Here is a 13,921-nt window from a genome sequence, read left to right as displayed (position 1 = left end):
ATGAAAGTATAGCCCATGTTTAAAAGGAAAAAAATATGATGCTTCTTTACCTGTAAGGACCAGGAATGAAAATTAAAAACGCTCTAATGTAATTTTGCTGACCTTCATGAGTAATTCTCTTATTAAATGGGGGCTGCCTTTGTTGAGTCAGTCTTTCTTTGCTGTTTTCAAATCTAAGTGTCTTTTAAATTTATTATTATTATTATTATTATTATTATTATTATTATTAATAATAATAATAATAATAATAATAATAATAATAATAATAGTAACGTGTCCTTTGTGATTTATTTGGAGTTTGCTAACTTAATTATTACACTGTACCCTATTCATGCTTATTTTTTCATTAGGCTTCAAGAAAAGCACATAGTTGATGTGCAGCAAATCAAAGAAGAAGCAAATGAACTGAGGAACATATTATCTCAGAAGGAGAAGGAATTAGCAAATGTTAAAGCTGAACTACAGGTCCAAAAAGAAGCAAATAATAGAGCGCCCACAGCAACAATGAAAAACCTGGTGGAACAGTTGAAGAGCCAGTTAGCCATAAAAGAGAACCAGCACAAAGTTAGTCAACAAAAATTAATCTCTATGTCACTTAAAGACTAAATTTTTCATAATGCTTAAGAATTCTTTGTGTAGCTGAGCAGGAGATACAATATAACTGCATAACACGCTGAAGTAAAATGTAACTGCCTTTTCTTGTTTTGTAGCAGCATCTTCATTTACAAAAAAAATTGAATTAATTATTTTCAGGCTTTGAGTAGAGCACTTCTAGAGCTCCGAGCAGAAATGACTGCCAATGCTGAACAGCAAATTATTTCTGCTGCATCACAAAAAGAGGCATATATGAATGTGCAGGAGATTGTTGACAGAGAAACCAAGGGGCTTACGGTGAGTACTAGGTAATATCACTGTACTGCTCTGTTGTGTTTTACAGCAGTTAGGGAAAAAGACTTCAACCTGATTTGGCACCTTCGCTGACTTTTTTTGTTTCCTTCTAGACACAGATAGAGGAACTGAATAATCAGATTACAAAACTTACAGAGAACCTTAAAATAAGTAAAAACAAGGAATCTTTATTGTCCGATGAAAGGGATGAGTTAAACCAAGAGTTTCAGAAGAAAGAAAAAGCACTTGCTAAAATATTGAGGGAAAAAAATGAAATAGACAAAGAAAATGAAGAACTGAAGAACCGAATTAGGAGGCTAAGCAGTAACATTCAGGTAGAAGTGACTTTTCAGACTATGTTTGATCTTGGTCAAGTTTCTGTATAGATGAGCTGGGGGGATGAAAGATTTAAGTATCTTACACTTGATTAAAATTTTTTTTTCCTAATCAGCTGGGTTACATGTAAGCTATTAGCTTGTTTCTTTGCCTCAGCTAAAAAAAAAAAAAAGAAATTACGTACTTCTTGAGATATGTTTGAAAGATTCTGAGGAGTTGAATAACCACTTCCATAGCTTCGTGGAAAAATGGTATTTTGTCTTCTTCCTGGCTGTCCTTATTTGTCCTTTTAGAAGAAAAGTAAGGGATTTACAGAAGAATCATCTATGTATTGTTTAAAATTCAGGTACTTGCTGCTGATTATTCAGTTCAGAGGGAGAAGCTGCATTCCAATATTTTAATAATTTAAAGGTAATTTTTAAAAGATCATTTAGGTTTTAAACAAATTTTACTAATTTGGAATTTAAATCCTTATTGTTTGACTGGAGAAAAATCTCAGTAGTTACTAAACTTGAAGCTGGAAAATTTGTAATTTTTCAGAGCAAAGCTGATGAACAAAATCTGATAGATGTGCTTCAGAAAAAAATTAAAAAGTTGGAAAGTGAACTTGAGAAAAAGTGTGAAGAAACAGAAAAAAAGGGTCTAAGAGAAGACAAGGTATGTGATATTTATACCATGGCTTTGAAAGAGCTCATCAGCTGAGGTCAAGGTTGTTCACCTCTCCCTATTTCTTCTAAAAGCTACCAGCCAAACTTGATCAGAAAAAAAGCATTTTCATGGCTGCAACTTCTCATATTTCCCATGCTCTTTGTTACTGCTCTTGTTATTTAGTATCCTAATGTTTTCCTGACTTTTTCTAACGGATGTTTAATTCTACAAAATCTTAGAAAACTAAGATTTTTTAGGTAGCGGTGAAATTGATTACAGGAGTTCTGCCCAATGTGCTTTTGTGAAATCAATGCAACAGTAAAAGCATAAAATACTGAGGAGCAAAAAGGTGAATCTTTAAAGGAATGGTCTCTCTGTAAGTGATTATTCTTGACAATTGTGACCTCCACATACAAGAACTTCTGAGTGATTAGAGTTAATCACTCAGATTAATTTATGTTAATTTATAAGTTTTTTGATGGTTTCTTGCTTGTTTCTACATCAGTAATTAATTAGTGGCTGCTCATATTAATTATAAAGTATGCTGGAATATTATAGCATACTTGTGTAAAGAGAGACTGTTGATGTATGATGTGAAATATTATTCTGCAACTGAATGTATGCTTTCAATTAATTTGAAATGTTTTAAATACCTGTTGCTTTGTGTCTAGAGGTATTTTTCTCACACTTGGCATGCATTTTTCCTGTTTTCCAAGATTTTCCTTTCATTCCATTGCTTCATAGCAGTAACTGTTTAGAATAAAACCAGAAAATGAAGTACAGGGAATAACCAGAGAGAGAAAAATTCCAGCTAAAAATAAACAAAGAAAACCCCAGACCAAACCAAAAATTTCATACAGGAATATTGACTGTGATTTTTCAGTAGCCATTTGTGATTCTATAGGCACAGGTTTTAACCAATGTATAATTTATAGTTACTGAGTTATTAACTCTAAGTAGAGATTCCATTTCTTGTAGGAAGAAAAAGCTCTGCAGCAGGGGCAAGCAAGCCCCTGGTGAGTTGTAGAAGACAGATCTGTTGTAAATTGCCATACAAAAAAACTACTTTGTCTTAAATCTAATGTGTAATTTTAAGTAAAAGGACACATTGCACTAGCACCTCTAATTTCATGAAATGCTTCACTTCTTTTTTTGTAAAATGAACATTAAAATCCAAGTAAGAATTTGGTAGGAGCAATCAGCTGCAATAGCTTTATCCACCAATCACAGCAGTGTATCCAGCTGAACGTGCTACTTAACTATGGCAAATAAAATATGCTGCTATGGCTGCCTGGTTTGAACTGATAAATGAGGAATATATAATTCTTAGTTTTCTAATGTGTTTTCTTGTTTTGCTGTAAGAGAAGAAATCAAAGGGAAATACAGAATTTATTTATGTTCTTCACAGGCCTCCAAGGAGGAAATAATTAGATGGGATGAAGGTAAAAAATGGCAAATCAAAATGGAAGGATTGCGGAACAAACTAAGGGAAAAGGAAAAAGAAGCAGATGCTTTATCCAAACAGTTTAATACATTGAAGGAAATTTATACAAAGTGAGTTGGCTTTAATTGATTCAGCTACAAAATGATGGCATAAGAGAAATCCAGATATGTTTGACATACAGTAATTATTGCAGTTTGTTGCCTTTCTAAGATTGATGGTGAGAATTTGACATTGCTGTTGAGACTAAAAGGATTAGTTAATTTTCAAGCAGCAGGCTGCTGACTATTCTAGTATCCTTTCCCTTGTGGAAGCCAACTACCTTTATTAGAATAAAGTGTCTTGAGATAAAATTCATTTAAGTCCTTTATTAATCTTCCTGGTTTAGCATTCTATGATTCTCATAAAGGAAATAACAGCTTTATCAAGACAGGCTGTTTCTCACAGTGGTGTTATTTAATCAGGTTGCTAGGACTGGATACTTGTAGTGTTACTGCAGTAATGACAGTTCCAGGATTGTGAATTGGAAGCCTTTTCAGGAAACAACCATATGTCCATACTCTCTGCAGATGTTTACTTCAGTGAAATAATGGCAAGATCTTACTGATAAAAGATGTGGTGGTGGTGATTGTAGCTGTTTGTAAATTGTGATTTGAAACTGCTTCAAAATTGCCCTTATTCTTAGCAAGCCTTGCCTGAATTTCACATAGAACAAGGCAAGAACAACAAGTGGCTTATGACGTGCATGATACTGACTTAATGTCCACTGGGTTTTTTTGGGCTTTGAGTTGAGATTTTGGTAAGGCTTTAGTGTCTATACAGTAACCTTATTAAATAGAAAAGGGGGTGTGTTTCAGTTGGCAGATAAAATGCAAATGTGATTCTTTAAGACAGAAAATATTTTCTATTCAAAAGAGAAGTTTAGCAAATAAACTTTAAAATGTAAATTCACTGGATGTTGCAGGAGTGAAAAAGAGAAAGTTGCTCTGCAGAAGAAACTGAAAATTACTGGTGTTACTGTTGACCGTGTTGTTGGAGTAAGAGCCACAGAAACTGAAAGAGAAGTGGAAGAACTAAGAAAACGGAATCTAGAATTAGAAAATGAAGTTGCACACTTGAGGTGGGAGACTTTTTAAAAGAATATAAAAAGTGAGAAATCTAAATTAGTAAAAAAATATGTGGAATGAGATAGTCTCTAATAAGCAAACTGTAAATCAAGAAAGAAAAAAAGAAACAAGAATTTTAAAATTTCTTCTTGGAGTCCATGATGAGCAAACTTAAAAGTATTTGGCAGCAGTTGTGCATGTTCAGAGAATATGCAGCATTGGCTCATTATTCTAAAAAGCTAAATAATATGAAAAACATATGGCTTCTATTGTGAAAAATTTTAACTACAATTTAGAGTTGGTGAAACTTATGGAACTGCTAAGTGCAGTTAGGAAGTGCTTAACCAGTTGTCCACTACCACAGTGGATAATGAGTTATAGAAGCTGTATACATCTGAAAAGAGTGGATTCCTTTTGCCAAAGCAAGTATCTTCCATTCATTGGGATTAGTTGAAATATGGCCAACATTGATTCAGAATAACTAGCTTAGAAACGTCAGAAAAATCCAGTGTAGAAATCCAGAATTTCACAATGCTTTTACATTGAGGGGTGTTTTTCTGTTTGTTTTGGCTTGATTCATTTTTTGATGTAGAACACTGCAAGCAATCCCACGAGACTCTGTTGTAGAAGATTTACACTTCAAAAATCAATACCTCCAGGAGAAACTTCATGCATTGCAGAAACAATGTTCAAGAGAGACGTTTTTGAAACCATCGGTAAGTTAATTATGTAACCATAGTACATAGAATACTACTTAGGAAAAGATTTTGTTTTCTATTTGGTATTCTATGTCATTTAGCTGGTTTTATTTAAATGACAGTATCCTACAGCAGGATATGATATACTCAACTTCTAGTGGTTTTTAAAAAAACCAACAACAAACCAAACACAAAAAACACCCAAATCCCCAAAATTTAAAGTTTCTGTGTCCTACAAGTTGAAGATGAAATATTCAGTATCCTAGCATATGTGGAGAAATTAAAAAATAGTTTTTTAAACATGAGTCTGCTACTGAGAGACTACTTTTACATTACATAGTGATTTAAAATTAATGATGCACAGAGTTTGTGAAATACTGATCTTCATTTCAGTTGCGTTAGGTGGTTTTGTCCCCCTTTGATTTTTACAAGGCTACTTACATTGCAAATTTTGAATTATTAAGTTTTCTGAATCTTTCAAGAATAGATTTAACAGTAAATTCTAGTTTCCTTTATTTCCTGTTTTCTTTTACCGTGTTCTGCTTTTCTTTCATGCTTCACTCTATCTTCAACTTGACTCAGAGTACATGTGACCAAACTGAACTGACCGAGTCTGTTCCTATCACTGTCAGTAAACAAAAGTATCTGAATATCCTTCACAAGAAATCTATTTCAAATAGGGCCGAAATCAAACATCAGACTAATAATAGAGTTACTGATGGCAGTGAAGTAGATGAGGATACAGGCATGCAAGCATGCATCATGCCTAATGAAGTCCAGGAGGCTGCTGCAGATGTAAGCAGAGAAGGGTGTCCTGAAGAGCACCCTGAAGATGGTGAGAAATGCGAGGACACAGAGATTTCTAGGGAAGGACTGAAAACCAAAATTATAGCTGAAGCTGGTAAAGAGAACTGTGGTGAAAAAGAAGAAAATATAACCCAGCCTGAAAATGGAAAAGTTAATGAGAAACATGAAGAAGAAGAGAGGAAGCAAGAAATCTTCAAGCAGTCAAATGTTGATGAAGAAGAATGTGTAGAGGAGCCTGATGCTGACAAAATGAGCTGCAATCAGTCTGATTCAGGGCAACCTCCTAATCAAGCTAATGACTGTGAAGCAGAGAAAATAAATATGAGTAATGAAATGAATCAACACACTGCAGAGAATAAACAGGAAAATGACCCAAGCTGTACAGAAGGGATTGAAACTGCCCCAGAATTTTGTGAAATGCTCGAGGTTTGATGCTGTAGTGGCCCTCTAGCATTTCTTCAGTACAAATGATGTAGAAGTAGAATAGTTTGATCTTGATAAAGCAGTGCTTTCCTATGCATGGTCTGCAGGGATATTGAAGTACTCACCAAATGGTCCATAAAGCAAACTATATTACTTTCATGATAGCATGCATGTCAGCTTGCAAGTAAGCTACTGTCAATTCTAAAATTTTGATCCAGAGAGTTTACAAATAACCCTAAAGATACATGGAGCTAATTGATGTCTTTCATTCTTTAAGAAACTTATGATATGTTATTATTTACACTAAAAAAATGCTTTAATGAAGCAAATACTTGATTGCTATAGTTAGTGATAAAGTAATGAATCAAAACCACTGATTATTAAGTTATTAAAAGGTTTTACTCTTTACTAGTCAGGCATAATAATTTACTGTATCACAATGATTTCAGTTGGCACTATTAAGTATGAAAAGCTGTCCTTGTATAGTTGAAATCACTATCCTCCATGGATAAAGACTTAAGATTTTGGGAACTAACAAATTCAATGAGAGTTACATACTACTATTCCTGGCTTGCTCTCTGATCATTTGAGATAATTGAAATTTCTTATGACAGATGTGCTATTTAAAAAACTATCAGAATATGCCCTTAAAATTAGGTGCTATTTCCAGGTACAGTGTCACAGCCTACTTCATTCAGTAGCTTATTTATCTTTTAGTCTTTGAGGTTTACTTCTACAGAATAGTTTGAGAAGTAATTTTGGTTTGACAAAATGTTTACTGATTTATACTGATCTGTAAACTTCCCTTAAAGGTTAAGCAAGTTTAAGAAATGTAGGAGAAGTTGGCAAAATCAAAGCAGATTAGTTTAAAACTGGTAATAATGCTTTTTTTTTGATTTCTGTGAAAAATACTAGATTTCTGTTGCTCTTAATCAGCTACAACTGATAGTTGTATTGAATTAGTACATTACCACTTAATAATATTTTTCCCCTTCTTTTCTCAAGACATCAGGAACAGGATCAAGTGATCAGCATCGAAGAGAACAAGAAAAGGAAAATATAAGATTGTCATCTGAAAACATTGAGCTAAGATTCCAACTAGAGCAGGCCAATAAAGATTTGCCAAGACTAAAGGTAACATCTTCTTTACTCCCCTTTACCCTCACACTGGTCAGGGAATTGCTTAAAAAGAAATGGATATTTTTTCTGTACATACTGTAATTTTTTCATTTGTTTACAGAAGATGAGATGGTTGAATAGCTAGTAGAAATAATGGAAAATGTCATTGAGATGGGAAATTGCTTTCTCTTAAATTTTTCCAAGTAAAATCACTGCAATTTTTTTCACCAGTTTTTTGCCTCAAATTGAGATCTAAGTTGCTTATTACTTTTTTTTTTGTTTTTTTGTAGGACCAAGTAGAGGACTTAAAAGAAATGTGTGAACTTCTCAAAAAAGAGAAAGCAGAAGCTGAACGAAAGCTGAACAGCATTAGAGGGGTGAGTGTTCTAACAGCACTTTCATCATAAGTAAATGAAAAAAACGTGCAAAAAAAAGCAGCTACGTATTATTGAAACAAAATCATTTGGAATCAACCAAAATGAAACATGAATTTTTCTTGTTTATTTTATTGACACAATGCTATAATGAATTAATGGCATTAAGTTAACAGGACCATTACAATGACTATTAAATATTTGCACTATCATGGCCTTATTTTGTCATTTGCATTAGTTACCTTCAGAAGCATATTGTACAATAAATAGCAGTTACAACCATAATAATGAAAATTATATTCATGTATTTATGTAAATGATTTGATGCAGGTGTAGAAAGGGTAAGTTACTGTTAGTGAAGTTTTTTGTTTGTTGTGCTACAGAAGGTGACACAGCTAAATTTTACTCGAGCTACTGCCAACTACCTTAATTGTATTTCCAAAGTTCAAGGGAAAAAAATACTCAGCAGTGTGTCTCCTGCAGTTCACTTATCAAACTATTTGAGTGACCTTCTAGAGAAAGCCAAACTAATAAAAGCTCCTAAGTGACTCTGTAGCTCAGTATACAAGGAGAATTGAGTTCTGCTCCTGCATACCTGGAAAAGATCAAATATTTTTCATTATTTTACTTATGGTTTGCATGGACTGCTTGTGTACCTGTCTCTCTTATGCAGTGGTAATCTTGGACAAGAAAATTCAGTTTGTACAACTGTTTCACACAAAGGTTCTGAGGAGAAAGCAAATTCTGAATCTTTCTCCATTCACAGGCAGCAAGATGTGACAGGTTTTTCTTTAACTCTGCTGTGTACCGACACAAACCTCCTAATTCCTCCAATTATTTTTGAGAAAAATAAGTACTTTTTAATAATGAAATTTGGTGGCTATATACATTTATGTAGAAGTCTAGGGTGTAAAATCCTTCCCATTTTCCTTATGAGATGCCTTATGGCCCCAGAACTAGAATCAGCAGCATCTTTAAATTATGATTGCTGAGGAAATTGCTACAAAGAGAATAAGAAAATAAATGGATTTGAAGACTCTCTAACAGATTTTTTAAACTCATTAATTGTTGTAGTGAAATAAGAAAATTAGAGAAATTGCCTATTTTCACCCACATTTATTTATTTATCATTTTGCAAGAAGAATCTATTCCTTTGGAAAGGGAGATCTACTTATGCTTTAATATATAGTTTTTCTGTCAGTTCAATTCAGCAGAAGGAGGGTTGCTATAAAGGGCCTTCTTTTCTTCCCTCAAGCTTCCAGCCCAGCATTTTTCCCCAATGCCCCCAACAGTAATTGCATGGTCTGTTGGATTGGGGGATTTTTCCACAAGAAAAGCTAAATAAATTAAGTAGTTCTTTGATTTATTTTCCTAATCTTTCAGTTTAGTTCAAAAGTACAGCAGATTTTGAGACTTAACTGCAACCCTTTAGGGTAAGGTAGAAAATGAAGGAGTTGATTTGTTGGCTTGGGGAATTAATAAATCATTAGATGTTTTGGAGAGGTAAGTATGCTGGAAATTCTAGGGTTCAAGTCATATCAAAATAAAGCATCTTTTTTCCTATAAATGTGAATTGCAATGGGAAAAAAAGCGATAAAGTAAGATTTGGAGTATCTCAGAATGTTAAGACTAACTATTTGCTCACTTTTACTTTTTTCCTTCCCCCCTCTGTAGGGTGGTAAAAGTGGAAAGACAGTCCCAGAACTGGAAAAAACAATTGGCTTGATGAAAAAGGTTGTAGAGAGAGTCCAAAGAGAAAATGAAGAACTGAAAAAAACTCCAGCTGTGGTTTCTAATGAGAAATTACTTGTTCTTAAGCAGGAAAATGAGAGGCTAAAGGTACAGATTTAGTAACTATATTTAGGTAACACTTTATATGCAAGTTAGTAACAAAATGGAGTAGTAAGCCTGTTGATACTGATTGGCACAAAACTGTTTTGAAAATACCAGTCATGAAATATATAGAACAGAAAGGCAAAACTTCATTTTAGCATAATATACTGCAGAGTTTAAGGTACTTTATACCTTAAGGATATATTTAACTATGTGATAAAATGTTCACTGTGCTAAGTAGCTGTAACTATGCTATGCTTTAAAAATGGAAATCTGAAGTCTTCTACTAAGAGATGTAAATGTGTTTTAACAAATTGTTTGATCTTTAGTCTGAAATGGAAAAAACGAAACTTGATCTGGAGGGCCAGCTGAATGTGCGTTATGAATCTAAAACCAAAGGAATGGAAAAACTCATTACTGAAAATGAGAGACTGCGTAAAGAACTGAAAAAGGTATGATCATTTTAATGCATCCCTTTATTTCCATTAGGCACTGGTTATGGTAAGTATATGGTTTTTATTTTTCTTAATGGTTGATATAACACTGATACTGCTATGACAGTTTTATTTCACTATATGTGGAGAGGAGATGTCCAAGGACCAGCTCAAGACCAAATCTGGAAGTTGAAGTGCTAGTAGTCTTGGGTGCAATTTTCCCCTCCATCAGCACTGACCCTCTCTCACCATCGTTTGAGATGCTTCCTGTGAGGTTAAGTATTCCATAAAGCTTTTCTTTTATTGAACAATAGGAAGCTGACACTGTAGAGAAGCTACGAATAGAGAAGAATAACTTGGAGATATTAAATGGGAAATTAAATGTTCAGCTGGAGGAAACCATTAAGAAGCTAAATTTGGCTGAGAGCCAATTTGATGGAGCTGACAGCAGAAACTGGAAGTCCATTGTAACAAGGTAGGAATTGAGAATGTAATAAGAGGACAGAAAAATGATACCATGCTTATGCTATTGAGAGAAATAAACAACCTGTCTTCTGTGTAAGGATGGCAGAGAGCAAATTTTTGGTAAGAAATATTAGTCCTGGACTCCTGGATGACTTCAGGGTGAAGTAAGTTGATGAGTTGCAAAGTATTATTTAATAAACAGAAATGGAATGTATCTACAAAATCAGAACCTCTGACAGTAAACTTGTTAGGACATAAAATCAGCTGAACAGGAGAGAGACTTGTCTAATTTCATCTTAGGTCAGATCACTGCTGATGTCCAAGATTTTACTCCCTTCCCAGTCTTGCACTCGCACAGGATCCCTTGGAGGGTCTAGTGCTACTATGACATACATATTGCTGAGCCATTTTTTCACTGAGACTTCAAAAAGCCATTTGGTTGTTTTTAAGCTTCCCCTGAACTATCCAGTGAGGTAAAATGTCTCTATGCAAGGCCAGATGACAACCATATTTTGTCTAAGGAGGGTAAAACCGACCGCAGGACAGGACAGAAGTAGCTAATGGCTACAGCAGAGAGAGGATATGAGCATGCAGTGAAGATCACAGGCCCTTAACAGCTGGCATATCAGCACAGCAGCATTCATACATTTATTCTTTTTGTTCTTCACCTCTTTTGAAAAACATTTCTACTTGGTTCTATTTAGTTGAGAGACACATAGTTATGTATAGCTACAAAATACATGGTCATGTTTAATTGTACTTGCCTATTTCAACTCTTGTGAATAAAGCCATCTATTTGCATTTACTTTAACATGAATTTAAAGTAAGTTAATAACATAATGACCTTGCTAACCTAGAGAAGCTGCTTAGAGAACTTTAACATGCAATCTACCTCACCAGCACATCTACCAATGCATATACATGGTAACAGTAAGTGTTTCTTAGGGCAGACAAAGGGATGGGTGTCATCCCAGTGACCCTTCAGAAGACTCTGGCAGGTAGCAAGGTGTTGGACACTGAATTGCTATCTGAAAATCCAGATGGATTCAGATGGGAGATTGGGCTGCATAACCTCTAGAGGTACCTTACAACATTTCAAATTCTACACAAACCTTTTGGAGCCTTGTAAAGCTCAAAGCAAAATGGAATCTTCCTCAGACTGCTCTTCCTCCAGGATAAACAATTTACTGCAGAATAGTTTTGGCATTGGAGTCTTCATCTTCTCCATCTGTATTAACCCTTTTCTCAGTACATTTTCCATAAATTACTAAATCATTAAAAAAACACTTTCAAAGGTATAACACTGAAATAAGATCCAACTAGTGTCTATACTGCACCAGTATGTACACTTTTAGCAGCAGGTGTTTGGGGTTTATGTGCAATAGCCTAAAGAGATTCCTGTCCCCTTTTAATAAAGTGTAGGCGCAAAAAGAGAACTACAGAAGTGTAACATCTAGAAAAGCCTTTATTTATTCAAGGATTAAAGATGTGTTTCTCATAATGCTTATTTCAGAAAACTGTATTTATAAGGCCAGTGGTTATTTCAAGGCCAATGCCCCAAATATATTTTAGGGTGTATTTTACAGCATTTATTCTCCTAAAGATATTTTAATCTCTGTTTCTGCATAAGTATTAACTTTTGCTCTTATTCTTTCTAAATAAAAATACTGCCAGAATGCAGGAAACCAAGTTGAAGGAAATGGAAATAGATATTGCTAAGAAAACCCAAAGCATTGCTAACCTTAAACGGCTGCTTCAGGAAGCAACAGAACGTGAACACAATGCTGATAAAAATTTACAAGATCTAAAAGAACAAGTGAGTAAAATTAACCTAGATAACCTTAAAAGTAGAATGCTTGTCTTTGTAATGTCTGTAGTGGCAGAATACTTGTTTTTTCTCCAATCCTTTACTTTTTAGGTTTTTTGAGTCACAGTTGCTATATTTACATATTTTAGCCAACTAATGAGGTTTACCATATATTATCAATATATATTCTTGACTTGCAGTCAACTGTTATTTTTCTACTGTGTTCTTCTATTGGGTTTTTACTATAGTTTCAGTGATCACATGAAAGCCTGTGGATGGATGCTTCAAAAGGTCTTAGAAGCTTTCCAGCTTGTTCTGCAGTGAGGTTGCTGCAGAGATTCCCCTATTCCCTCCAGTTTGGATTTTTGGTCGGGGGCAGGAGCGTATTGAGTTCACTGTCCCAAACAGGATCCTCATTTCTGTTTCCAGTCTGCCCTCTTATGTGCAGTCTCTAGTATTCTTACAAGTGCTATTGTACACGTGAAGGAGTTAATGAATTTTGAACTCAGGTACCTTTGAAGAAATGCATCATGTTTTGGCTTTTAAGTACAGAGGTGCAGTGCTAGAAGTGCCCCTACATCAGCTTTCATCTCAATTATTTATATGCAGATGATTTACTTCCCCAGGCACCTGGTACTGGCCCTTCTCAGTGTAAGGTATCAAATACAAAACTTCCAATTTGTGAAGTCATATATATATATTATGTGAGGAAGTAGATGTGTTCAATAAATAGAACTTGGAATTGATTCCTGTAAAACAATTACTTCATTAATTTTTCCCTGGTCTTCCTTTTCTAACATCAGTGTTATTAACATGAAGTGTATACTAGGAGCAGATTTAAGAGGGATAGAATATTACTCTGGGAGCAACACAGTTTCAAGTTTCTTTCATGTCTCAAGTACTGATGAAGGGATGAAATCAAAGTTAACTACATTTCAGAAAACAGAGCCTGACTGTGTAAAAAAAAATAACCCAAATCCTTACCACATTAGGTAGTAACAGAACAAAAACCTCTAATTGCCAGTAGCCTCATGTGAGTTCATGAACTGTCACTGCATTTATTACCTGTACATAATCATATATTTAAACCACTACTGTGCTCCTGCATCTTTACCAGGCATCTCTTTCAGAGGCTCCCTCCCTCTCTTATAACTTAACTGCAGGCCACCCCTAGTCAGTGTACCCTCGTTGGGGTTGGCATTGCAAATCACAGAGTTTTCATACAGTTTTTCAAAATGAACTGGGACAAACGTGCAAATAAGCACATCAGTAATATTTTTAAAGCATTTAAATTATTTAGGCATATAAATTTCTTATGCATATGAATATAGTATATTGGTGTAGCTATGTATCCAACTTTTTTGTAAATCTAATTTCTAAATACTTACTTCTTCACCCTTCATGAAATATGTAGCAATGATCTTTACTAACTTTGGAAAGGCTGGCAAGAATGAGCTTTGGGTGCAGAAACTGTACAGGAACAATTTTTTTTTTTCTGATAGCTTAATGTTTGGTTACATCCTTAGTATTATTTTCATTCTT

At 34.5% G+C, this 13,921-nt stretch overlaps 1 protein-coding gene across 1 annotated transcript in view; it reads left to right on the top strand.

The window, feature by feature from the left end:
* Positions 1 to 13,921, top strand: part of CEP290 (centrosomal protein 290) — a 48,082-nt gene that overhangs the window by 32,169 nt on the left and 1,992 nt on the right. The window contains exons 38-50 of the mRNA XM_059471601.1: positions 351 to 564; positions 754 to 891; positions 1,002 to 1,223; positions 1,765 to 1,881; positions 3,281 to 3,426; positions 4,278 to 4,433; positions 5,012 to 5,135; positions 7,353 to 7,481; positions 7,757 to 7,843; positions 9,515 to 9,679; positions 10,003 to 10,125; positions 10,422 to 10,582; positions 12,247 to 12,388. Coding sequence (XP_059327584.1) covers positions 351 to 564; positions 754 to 891; positions 1,002 to 1,223; positions 1,765 to 1,881; positions 3,281 to 3,426; positions 4,278 to 4,433; positions 5,012 to 5,135; positions 7,353 to 7,481; positions 7,757 to 7,843; positions 9,515 to 9,679; positions 10,003 to 10,125; positions 10,422 to 10,582; positions 12,247 to 12,388 — 1,924 coding nt within the window. The remainder of the gene's footprint in view (positions 1 to 350; positions 565 to 753; positions 892 to 1,001; positions 1,224 to 1,764; positions 1,882 to 3,280; positions 3,427 to 4,277; positions 4,434 to 5,011; positions 5,136 to 7,352; positions 7,482 to 7,756; positions 7,844 to 9,514; positions 9,680 to 10,002; positions 10,126 to 10,421; positions 10,583 to 12,246; positions 12,389 to 13,921) is intronic.

This window comes from Ammospiza nelsoni, chromosome 5 (genome assembly GCF_027579445.1).
Source record: "Ammospiza nelsoni isolate bAmmNel1 chromosome 5, bAmmNel1.pri, whole genome shotgun sequence".
Classification (NCBI taxonomy): domain Eukaryota; kingdom Metazoa; phylum Chordata; class Aves; order Passeriformes; family Passerellidae; genus Ammospiza; species Ammospiza nelsoni.
Note: the sequence above shows the minus strand (reverse complement) of the source record. Positions and strands in the feature narration are given on the sequence as shown.